General features: G+C 41.0%; 1 protein-coding gene across 8 annotated transcripts in view; it reads left to right on the top strand.

Moving 5' to 3' along the window:
• Positions 1-12500, top strand: part of DOCK6 (dedicator of cytokinesis 6) — a 2991519-nt gene that overhangs the window by 1296555 nt on the left and 1682464 nt on the right. For all 8 annotated transcript variants that reach the window (XM_044084603.1, XM_044084600.1, XM_044084599.1 and 5 more), the window contains exons 12-13: positions 3549-3673; positions 5001-5094. In XM_044084603.1, coding sequence (XP_043940538.1) covers positions 3549-3673; positions 5001-5094 — 219 coding nt within the window. The remainder of the gene's footprint in view (positions 1-3548; positions 3674-5000; positions 5095-12500) is intronic.

Genomic DNA, 12500 nt, shown 5'->3' with positions numbered 1-12500 from the left:
TCGGTCTTGCCACACCCCCATGGTATTTCCAATGTAATGGCAGTGGTAGCAGTGCATCTTTGCCTGCTAGGGATCCACGTTTTCCTGTATCTGTCAATTGGTTCCTAACTGCTACCTCCAACTCCCTGTTATTGAATCATTTGGACCTTTTGCTCTGATGCAAGATCTAGGGATCACAATTAACCTAACCAAAATTCATCAGACTCAACAGATAGTTTATCATCTAGATTCAAGTTTGCAGATCACCAAACTTCCCTACTACAGATTGCTTTCCCTACACCTCCCAGCCACCCAAGTACTATGTCACCCTTCTACATTGACAAGACTAATTCTTCACATCTTTGGTCTAATGGCTTCAACAGTCCTGCGCTAGCCAGATTTTACATGAGAGTACATCAGTGAACTGTAGCCGTACAATGGTCCCCAAACATTCATCCATTACGTACAGAAATTTGTGTCACTCAAGTCTGCAGACAACAAATCTCCTGGTTGATGTCTTCTTCATTGACAGAAGCACATTCATTCCAGATGGCTACTTCTGTGGCTATAGCAATCACAGATGCATCCCTTGTAGTATGAGGGAGCATTTCAAAGGGAAGACCGTCCAAGGTACTTGGTCACACACACAGGTCAGTCTTCATATCAGTTATGTTGGAGGCAGTACTGCTAGCATTGCAGGCATTCCAAGATGTCCTCTCCAAGGGTATGATTTCTGTATAATCAGACAGCATGTTTTTTGTTGAGAAGCCATGATAATTGACAATGGCCGATGTCTTCTCACCATGCCCTGATAGCAAGAGAGACATGGCGGACATATTGACCAGAACTATTTTAATCCCTCAGGAGTGGTCCCACAACCTAACTGTAACAACCTTGATTTTTCATCGCTGGAGTCAACCTTGCTGCTATCTGTTTGCATCCTACATGAACAAGTGCAGCAGCTACTTTGTCCTGTTCCCTCTCCCGGGATAGTCACAAAGGGATGCTGTAGTCCATAGTTAGCTCTCTGGGTCTCCTTTATGCCTTCCCCAATTGCCATCAGTGAACAAATTCATGCAGAAAGCAAAAATGAGCAAGGCTATCACTCCCTTCTGTCCCCATGAAACATGGGTTTCCTTACTTGTGGATTCTACTAGTACATCTCTTGTGGATGCTGAATCATTATCCAAGCCTATTAACACACCAGTCCTCTGGACTAGAAATCCATGAAGTTAACTGCTTGGTTCCCCCAGTTTCTAACCTTAGCCAGAGATGCCAGGCTGCCCACTTCAGTTGATCAGATCATACCAGCATCTCAAAAACAATCCACTAAGACCTACCCTAGCAAATGGAAGAGACTTTCCATTTAGGCTATGTCAAAAAAGGTTTAAATCTTTTTCTGCTCCTGTTCCTCTCCTTTAAGAATTCTTGTCTGAACTTTTCCACAGCGATTTTAGTTATTCCTTTGTCAAAGTGCAAATGGCCAGTATCTCAAGTTTCTACATAAGGCAGAATGACAGCTCTATAGCTTCCTTGAGTCTATAAGGCCTTTTTGAGGGGGAACATTTCTCCTACGACCACCTGTCAGAGATCCAGTACCTCCCTGAGATATTACTGTCATGCTACAGGCATTGACTCAACCACCTTTTAAGCCAGTGGCATCAGTTAATTTGAAGTTTTTCTCTTGTAAGACAATTTTTCTCTTGGCTTTTATGGTTACCCAGGTGGATCTCATAGATGAAAGCTCTGGTCTTGCAAGCCTCCCTGTGTGGTACTTCATAAAAATGGAGTTTCATTGAGAACAAAGTCATTTTGTCTTCCTAAAGTGGCATCCAAGACTGTTCTAGATCAGTCAGTGAATCTACCAATCTACCATTCTTTTTCACCAAATTCTCAAACAAAGGTGAATACATTTTACATTTGCTGGATTTTCATCGTCAACTTAGGTTTTGTCTTCATAAGACTAAGCAGTTCAAAAAGTCTGATCAGTTGTTTGTTGCTTTCTTGAGACTTAAATTAGGCAAAGCAGTTGCTAAGTTTACTCTTACCAGATTATCGGACTGCATTTCTTTTGTCTACAATAAAAGGGTTTGCCTGTACAATCTAAACCGAAGGCTCATTCCACAAGGGCAATGACCACATCAACAGCCTTTTCTAGTAGACTACCTTTTGATGATTTGTACTTCAGCAACTTGGTCAAAAGTTCACACTTTTGTTTCTGACAGTAAACTGGATGTCCAGTCCAGATCATGCTCTTCCTTTGGTTCTAGCACTCTCAGGAATGTTCTTCCTTGATACCACCCAGCTGTAACAGCTTGGGAATCTGTCCCATGGTTGAATCGGACAAAAATAGACAACTTTGTATATGAAAGATATATATTCAGCATAAAGATAGGTCCTTGTGTCTGATCTTCATCTGGTTCAACCACCTTCCTGTCTCCTTCCAAAATTATACAAATGGGCTTCTGCTGACCAGTTAGTTCTCTGGGATGTCCTCTCTGTGAGCAGGTCTAACTGAATGTCTTCATAGCTTACCCTTTACCGGTGTACTGGGTCTAGTCTTGAATATAATTGCTGTAGCTTATTTTATAGGGGCATACTAGATCTAAGGTACTAAGGGGGGTGGAGGGAATTATGGGTAGGGAAAGAATCAGTGCCCTGTAACTGAGGAACTTCAGAGTCTTTGCCAAGGTCATATCCGAAAGCCCATGGTTCAACCAGACAATAATCAGACAACATGGATCTATTGTTATGGTGAGTAACTGACTTTTCGTTTTTGTTTTGCTTTACTTTCCTCTCCTTCCCATTGGGAGAATGCTGTAGCATAACGTTAGGCCCAGTGTCAGCTAGTGGAGAAAAGAGTAGCGTACCTTTACCAGTTGCTTGAAGAAAGTGGGGAATATTTGCCATGACAGTTAAAAGTTTGTTTATTTGAACACATGCTGTTTGGGTTAGATTAAAGACCCTTTTTAGCCACAGTTCTGGTTATCCAAATGAAACAAGCCTACAGAGTTATAGACAGATAGCCACAGTTCTGGTTATCCAAATGAAACAAGCCTACAGAGTTATAGACAGATTAAAGTGACAGATTATTAGACTGAATGAAAATAAGTACTCTGTTTCTTCAGATGGAGTGTGCCTTTGTGACTTAGTTGTGATGCTGTCTTGTACCGGGAAGGGTGATAGGCAGTTGTTTATTCTTGGCCATCAAGTTCCATTTTTTGAGGATTCTTAAAATTCATTTGCTGCCCTTTACTTAATGCTAAGAAGAGAAAATATATGATTTAAATATAAAAATAAACCAGCACACTGCTTACTTCCCGTTAAGCATTTTGTAGTGAGTTAGTGATCATATTCGTGAGGCTGGACATTTGTACTGGTTTTCTTTGTTTTAATTTCCTTGCTTTGTGGAGAATAGTAGTGCAGAGTATCTGCTTACAGCTTTGATATTTGTGGGTGCATATAAACTCACAGCATGTTTCCTGGTTTTAATTCTCTGTGGTAACTTTTATCTTTAGTTTCTTGAAGTAAATGCTTCTAATGGTTGCTTTTTTAACTTTTGCATCAAGATCGAAAGGGAACTTGGAATGAGAAGAAGAGGAAGCAGTATGAACGCATGAGTGTGGGAGACGAGATGTGCAACTTCACTAGCTTCAGGCCTGCAACGTTGACAGTACCCAACTTCTTCAAACAGGTGGGCATTCACTGTTCATGTGTGTGATTGAATTCATGTCATATGCGACATACTCATGAAATGGAGCAGAAGTATTGCAGGTTTTTTTCACTAGTTTTTCTTGACTTGCTTGTTTCATTGTTCCTTTTGACCTTTACTTGTTACCTGTCTAGTCTTGACATGTTTAAGACTACATCAGTTTACCAGGGATTACTGCCTTTTCACATGTTAAGGGAAAAAAAAAGTCTGGGTCTGTATGTGTTGGGGCAAAACGCTACAGCATTTCTGCGTAAAATCTTTTATTTTCTCAGCACCATAATGTTAATAGTGGATGGCTTCAGATTTGAACATTCTTTAATTTACTGCATTAAGAGTTGGATACTTTTTTTATTTTTATTTTCTAAATCATAACTTTCTCTGCAGATCATATGTGCAGTATAACTGCCATGATGGTTCTACCTTATGAAGTAACATATTATTTGAGTGTTTGTTTATTTAGTTGCATTGATTTCAAATGACCACAGTGTTTGAGCATAAATTAGAAGTGTACCACTGCATTTTGAATCCCAGTTTTCTGCGAGTTACCTTAATTTAGATGTTTACAAATCAAAGTTTTTCTGCCGTGGTATTCTAGCTTGTGCTGTTTATATACTGCACTGCCTAAGTTTGAAAGTTAGCACATTATTTAGGGCTGGCTAACTTGTTTCTTGTCAGTGTGCTGTAGCAGGGGGAGCATGGGAAAGGCTGGGTATGTTTGTTTTCTGAGGAAACCCACAGGTTTGTACAGCTTGAGCGTCACTGTACAGTTTCTCGATAATTGGAAGACTTTGTAATGGGAGGAAAATAAGTTTTCTACTTTAACTTCTATATTATTTGTGATATTTTTGCATATTTTTAATTGTGGACTAGTAGTAGTCCTTTATAATCACTATTCTTACATGATGCTGTCCTCTGCCTTACACTAGAAGAAAAAAAGGGAACAAAGGACATGATTATTTATCTAAGGGACCAGGGAGCATCCATAGAAATGTAATGCATGTCAGATGTGCTTTGTAAAAAGTCCCGTATGTAGCCGGTTTCTCTTTGTGAGTTCCATACTTGTCCTGGTGGCTGTTGTAAGATTTGAACTTTGAGATCCTGAGATGTGCTATGCAGTGCTTCTTCAGCCACTTGAGCCATTCCCTTTATTTTGTCCATGCATGTCACTGTTTTTAATGCTAGCAGAAGCTTGGCAGTGTATATCCAGGGTTCTGTTCACAGGCCAGGGGCTCTTGTTTAAAAATGGCGCAGTATTATTTAAATGTAAGTCTGTTAACTGCCTTATTGTGATTATTTTATTGTTTTTTAGGAAGGAGATCGTCTGAGTGATGAAGACTTGTATAAGTTCCTGGCAGATATGAGAAGACCTTCTTCTGCACTAAGGAGACTTAGACAAGTTACAGGTACAGTTATACATCCATAGTTGTTAACTTGTAAGTCCTATGTAAAACAGTACATAAGCAGCTCTGCCTGAATATAAAGGCTCATTTTAGAGTACATAGAACATGTTATAATTTGATTACCATCCATCTATTTTTCTTATATCTACTTACTGCTGCATTCATTACTAATCTTAATATTAGTGACCTCAGTGAACACCATTAAAATATCTCTTTCCATGTTTGATTTTTCTCCAGACCATCCATTTACTAACTGTATTGTCCATGACATAAGCTGTCTTGCTTTACATAAGTCTTTCAGCATTTGTACTAAACTGTTCTGCTGAAATATCTTTCATATCTGTCTAAACTGCACATAATCAAACGCTTTTGCTCTGTTATAGGTTAACAATTTGCCTTCTTTCGTTTCCCCTCGTAATTCTATCCATAACTTCTCTGTTATGAAGAATAGCATTTCTTTAACATTCATTACCTGTATTTGGAATGTTTTTTTCTTCCATAATAACTAATATTCTACATATTTTCTCTTGCATAATATTAATTGTTAATTTGTCATCTATATTGCATAAAGCTAAAGGTCTACGGTTTCAGCTTTTCTTTTTCGTCTTTATTACATATTGGTCTAATAATGATGTGAACTATCCTTTCATCTTTACCCCTTCCTCAAATCTTTAATTTAATACTTCTACAAAATATTCATCCCCATCTGTCATTCACGTTTAAAAATCATATCCATTTTCATATTTTCTTACATAATCGTACATTAGCATTCAATAATACACGTAACTCCTCTGTTACAATTTCCTTTCTCTGTAATGCATGTTATCTATATCTTCTTTACTCCTCACATTCCTGAATATGTTGTTTAGCTGTGCGTAACATAATCTGTAACTATGTTTACAGTTTCTTGGTCATACCACACCCTTCCCATTATGAAAGCTGTCCATTCTTAAATTTTGTTCCCTAAGGATGCATTCAGCTCTAATTTTCTAACTGTGTTCCAAATTGGCTCTCATTGTTTCTCTGTTCATTTTGAATATCTTCCTTTCTCTGATCATAAATATTTCCATTTTTTGTAAGTTACAGACTTCTTCAGTACATGCTTATACTCCCTACCTTCGTCAGATACCATTGTTTCTCTGTTCATTTTGAATATCTTCCTTTCTCTGATCATAAATATTTCCATTTTTTGTAAGTTACAGACTTCTTCAGTACATGCTTATACTCCCTACCTTTCGTCGTATACCATTGTTTCTCTGTTCATTTTGAATATCTTCCTTTCTCTGATCATAAATATTTCCATTTTTTGTAAGTTACAGACTTCTTCAGTACATGCTTATACTCCCTACCTTTCGTCAGATACCATTGTTTCTCTGTTCATTTTGAATATCTTCCTTTCTCTGATCATAAATATTTCCATTTTTTGTAAGTTACAGACTTCTTCAGTACATGCTTATACTCCCTACCTTTTGTCGTATACCATTGTTTCTCTGTTCATTTTGAATATCTTCCTTTCTCTGATCATAAATATTTCCATTTTTTTGTAAGTTACAGACTTCTTCAGTACATGCTTATACTCCCTACCTTTCGTCGTATACCATTGTTTCTCTGTTCATTTTGAATATCTTCCTTTCTCTGATCATAAATATTTCCATTTTTTGTAAGTTACAGACTTCTTCAGTACATGCTTATACTCCCTACCTTTCGTCGTATACCATTGTTTCTCTGGTTTTTTGTAGTTTCTTTATCTAACACTCAGGGCATACATTTTTCGGGCATTACTTATAACATCCAGAATTTTGTTTCACAAGTATTGCAGCCCCAGAAAATTAATTTTCCAATGTCCATAGTACCCCTCCCCATATTACATGAAATTGCTGTCTGTATTTTGATATATAAACCTAATACCCATCAAACTTACAATGTACAATCATAAAGTTTGACATCATTCAGCATTACTTATCAATGACAGGTGTTCTTTATACTCCTGACATTGATAGGCTAGATTTCAAAAGACCTGCTGACAGTGTAAATAGCTTTCTCCAGTGTCACTTACACTGAGAGCACGTCTTTTGTGTAAGTGACACTGGAGAAAGTTATTTACACTGTCAGCAGGTCTCTTGAAATCTAGCCCCCAATGTAAGCCTGCATTATAGATGGGCCTTACAATGAAGTAATCAGGGCAAGCTTCCAGTGGAGTATATCATGTATGCTGAAAGTAAGTAATTTTGAATCTTGCCCAATATATAAATATTATCTCTCCTCCTCCTTATGGTATTTTTTTAGCCTTTAACCCAAGTCTCTTCTTTTTCTCTTACTAACGCATTTTCTGTACTAACTTTCTCATCCTTTTCTTGATGCTCCTATAGCTTTTTCATCTATCTCTAAACATGCATGTCTATTTTTATCCCTAATCCTCCCTTCTTCCACAACTTTGTATTGTGTGTGGAGTTTTAGTTAAAAAACACATTTGATCATCGTGCTATGCTGCTGCAGTCATCACACTTGGGTTATCCTGCCGTCAGGCGGTCCCGCGGTCGGCCTGAATTCCAAAGCCTTGGTCCGGCGTCGGTTGTCGTCGCTTCTTCCCTGACGTCAGTGCGGCAGGGGTATAAAAGAGGCAGCCAACTCCATTTTCTTCAGTCTTTCTTGCCGCTCGGTGCCCGAAGCAGAAGCAGTTCGCAAGTGCCGATCGGCCAGCTCCTGAGATTTCCGAATAGAATTTCAGCCAAAGTCTTCGATAAAGCTAAGTACCCCGTTGGGGAAACTTTTCTTGCCTCAGACCGATGTCAGACAAAGTTAATAATTAATAATTGTATTTCTTGTGGGAAGCAAATACCTCATAAGGATTTTCATTCTTATTGTATTCCTTGCCTAGGCCCAGACCACAACGTTTCTGGTTGTCGGTTTTGCGCTAGGTTCAATAAACGCACTATTAAGCGTCGGGCTGATACCGCCCGACATTATTTTGGCAGAAAATTCAACTACATTATGTTGTCGGAACCTCCGACTACCGCTATTTTTAAAAAACGCAAAGACAAAGACAGGCAGCCTAGACCTAGACCAGATACCGTGGTCTCGGTTAGGCCTGTCGCCGGATCTCTGGTATTCAGTGAGGCGCCTACGCAGCCCTTGACTACCGCGGATTTAGAAAATACGACTACCTCTCAGTCAGAATCTACTGGGTCACTGGAGTCGGCTCCTACTCAACTCGCGGACGCCAGCCCTGACGGCGATCCACAGACTATGGACAGGCCTTCGGTTTCAGAAGGTGTCTTTAAACCGACTCTCTCCATTAAGTCTTACGTTAAACTTCCAAAGGTTAAGAAACCGAGTCCACAGATTCCCACACAGGCCTCCTGTGCCTAAAAAACAGATGCTCAAAATGGCGGAGGACCTGATTACCCTTATCAGAGGTTCCCATCCCCCTCCTGACAAAAGGCCTAGACTGGAGGAAGATTTACCTCCTTCTGACCAGGAATCCATTTCCTCAGCAGACTCAGAGGAACAGGATTACCCCTTCCCTCTCTATGAAGACTCAGATGCTGAGGAGTCTATTCCCTCTGTTTCCCCCCCCTGAAGACTTCTCTTTTGGGGAAACCCTGCACACCATGAGAGAGCATTTCCACTGGGAAGGACAAGATTACTCTGACTCCAAGAAAAGGCTACGTGAGTTGTTTCTTCTACCACAGCATAGACCCCCAGCCATCCCTCCTGTTTTAGACATTCTGGATGATGTCTACACTGAATCCAGTCTAAATCCAGATTCCTTACCTCCAGCACCACCAAAACCAGACAGATACTATCGAGTCCCTGACTCTCACAAGTTTTTATATAAAAGCCCTGTTGCAGACCCAGAAACCATTTCCCAGGGGCCCAAAGGAGTTAAAGCCTCTACTGCTAAGAATCCATTGCCTGCGGAAAGGGATTCCAGGGCATTAGAAAGTTGGGGGAAAAAAGTGTATACCTCTGCCACTCTGGCCATGAGGGCATTAAACTGCCAATTCCACATCATTAAATACCAGCAGTACTTGCTAAATCAGTTAAAACAGAAAATGACCCCTCAAACAGATCAACTAGATTTCAGGGGGATGCAAGATTTGTTGCATGCAGCAGAACAAGTGGGAAAACATACCTTGCAGTGTGGTTTTGATTCCTTAGAGGCCTCATGTAGAGCAGCAGTCACAGGGTCTGTAATACGTAGACATGCTTGGCTAAAAGAGCAGACCTTGCCAGAACATGTCAAAACAAAGTTACTGGATGCTCCACTGCAAAATGATGCATTATTTGGTGTCAAAGCAGAGGAAGTTTTAAAAAAAATGGAAGAAAAGGCAAAATCAATGCAGACAGTTAAAGATTTTTTACAGGTACAACCTCCTCGCTTCAGCAGAAACTGGCCATCAAAAAACTGGTCCTTTCCTGCTTCAGACAGACCCCAAAGGGGCAGGTACAGATGCCCTAGGGGCAGAGGCCAGATACAAGGCACCTTCAGGCCTAGACAATGGCAAACAACAACTCAAAGTGGGGAAGACGACAGATCTCAGCCCTTCAGAAAACAATCACAATGACTTTCCTCTTCGCCTGCCAAGCAAAATTGCCCAGGCAGCACCTCTAGGAGGAAAACTGTCTCTTTTTCCAGACAATTGACACATCATAACAAAGGACAAATGGGTTCTGGATATTATTACCCGAGGCTACAGATTTCATTTTCAAACTTTACCACGGATGAGAGGCATGCCAAATCTTCCAACAAATCAATGGGCAGAGGCACAAAAGCAAATTTCAGCTGTCATGAACATGAAAGCAATTCAAAAGGTACCTGCAAAAGAGCAAGGTCAAGGATTTTATTCAAGACTGTTTCTAGTACCAAGAAAGGACAAAGCCTGGAGACCCATCTTAGACCTTTCAATTCTAAACACGTACCTGAACATTCCCAAATTCAAAATGCTCACACTACAGCAGCTTCTTCCCATGCTGGGCAAGGAGTCTTGGCTGGTAACGTTGGACCTCCAAGAGGCATACCTGCATGTCCCTATCAGACAAGATTGCAGAAGATACCTCAAATTTTTGGCAGGCACAACGCATTATCAATTCTCTGCATTGCCCTTTGGCTTATCTACTGTGCCCAGAGTATTCACGAAATGCCTGGCATCAGTAATTGCATACTGCAGACAGCGAGGAATACAAATTTATCCATATCTGGACTGACTGCCTGATCCAAGCTGACAGGAAAGACATCCTACTACAACATCTGGCATTTGTAACAAAGTTGCTAAGTTGCCTAGGGTACACAGTAAACAAAAAGAAGTCAAAACTAATACTCTCACAAGAAATAATTTTCCTGGGTGCCAGCTTGAATACAACGGCCCAGATGGCTTACCTCATGCCAGACAAACAAACACAACTGGCTCAGTACTTCAAAGAAATGGCAACTTCTACCCAGCTCACTGCAAGGAAATTCCTGCAGGCATTGGGGTACATGGCATCCTGCATTCAACTAATTGCACACGCAAGGCTGCATATGAGAAAACTACAATGGTACCTAAAAAGTGTATGGTCCCAACACAGACACAGCCTCGAAGCAAGTATAACTCTCATTCCCTGTCTTCAAAAATAATTTCTATGGTGGGCTCAAGCATGCCAAGCAAACAAGGGCTTTCCTTTTGTCTCACCTCCAGCAAATCAGACCTTGACAACAGATTCATCAGATTACGCCTGGGGTGGACACATGGCAGGACAATGCATACAGGGCAAATGGTCTGCAAACCAAAGGCAATTACACATCAATCAAAAGGAGATGCTAGCTGTAAAAAATGCACTAACAGCCTTCAAGGACCTCTTGCATCCAGGACAACTTCTAATAAGGACAGACAACACCACAGTTATGTGGTACATAAACAAGGAGGAACCCACTCCTATCCACTATGCAGACAGGCAGTGGACTTGTGGAACACAGCATTAACTTACCAAGTACAACTGCAAGCGCAATTCCTGCCAGGAAAAGAAAACATTTTGGCAGACAACTTAAGCAGAAATTTGACAGACCCTCACGAGTGGAGACTACACCCACAAGTATTCTCAATGATAACTCAAAGGTGGGGACCTCCAGACATAGATCTGTTTGCCTCGACCAACAATTGTCAGCTACAAAAATTTTGCACAAGGACGTATCATCCCCTGGCCTGGAAAGTGGATGCCCTATCGTTCAGTTGGGCAGCATTGTCAGTTTACGCCTTCCCACCTCTGCCCCTACTGACCCAGGTATTACTGAAAGCCAGATCAGAGAGACCACAGATGATCCTCATTTCTCCGGACTGGCCACGTCAACACTGGTACCCACTACTACGAAACCTGACTCACAGCCCTCCATGGATCTTACCTCAATTCCCTCTGCTGTTAACCCAACAAAACTATCAGATCCTTCACAGTCAGCTAAGGACCGTAAATCTAGCTGCATGGAAAATACCTTAAATTATCAAACAGCACTTCTGTCAAAGGACGTCCAGAATGTCATCTTGGAGGCCAGGAGGCCCAGCACCAGAAAAACTTACTCAGGCAAATGGAAAAGATTTTGTGTATGGAACCAGGCCAGAAGCCTAAATCCTGGCATCCCAAATATTCCACACATACTCCAATATCTAACAGAGATGCTACACAAAGGCCTTTCTTTCTCATCCATAAAGATCCATGCTTCAGCCATTTCAACTCAATATGATACGATTCCTCCCATTTTCTCTCATCCTTTGCTAAGGCAGTTTCTCAGAGGGGTAAAAAATATAAGACCCCCCCCCGAAAACCACCAACTCCTACTTGGGACCTGAATTTTGTTCTGGAAAAGTTAACACTTCCTCCTTTCGAACCAGCCTTTTCAGCAGAGCTTCAATACTTGTCATGGAAAACAGCCCTGCTACTGGCTATCACCTCAGCACGCAGAGTCTCAGAACTGCAGGCACTTACGGCAGTGGAACCTTTCATCATTTTCCATCAGGACAGAGTATCCTTACGCACCAACCCTTTCTTCATGCCTAAGGTAGTATCCAGTGTGGTTCTCAATCAGACCATACACTTGCCCACCTTTTATCCAAACCCACAGAATAAAGGAGAGAGACTCCTTCACTCCTTGGACATTCACAGACAGTTACATTACTATTTGGACAAGACAAAGGCCTTCAGAAAATCTGACCAACTACTTGTATCCTATGCACCAGGCTCAGAAGGAAAGGCTATTTCAAAACAGACCATCTCCAAATGGCTAGCACATTGCATCCGCTTTTGCTACTCGTACCATGGGAAAGCAGTGCCTGCTAGTATTAGGTCTCACTCTACCAGGGCTACAGCAACCTCAGCAGCCTTCCTCCGAGGAGTCCCAGCAAAGGACATTCTGGAGGCAGCTACCTGGAGTTTAGTGC

The sequence above is a fragment of the Protopterus annectens genome, chromosome 9.part0, assembly GCF_019279795.1.
Source record: "Protopterus annectens isolate FY-2018-M chromosome 9.part0, PAN1.0, whole genome shotgun sequence".
Taxonomy (NCBI): domain Eukaryota; kingdom Metazoa; phylum Chordata; order Ceratodontiformes; family Protopteridae; genus Protopterus; species Protopterus annectens.
This window is presented reverse-complemented; position numbering and strand designations above follow the sequence as displayed.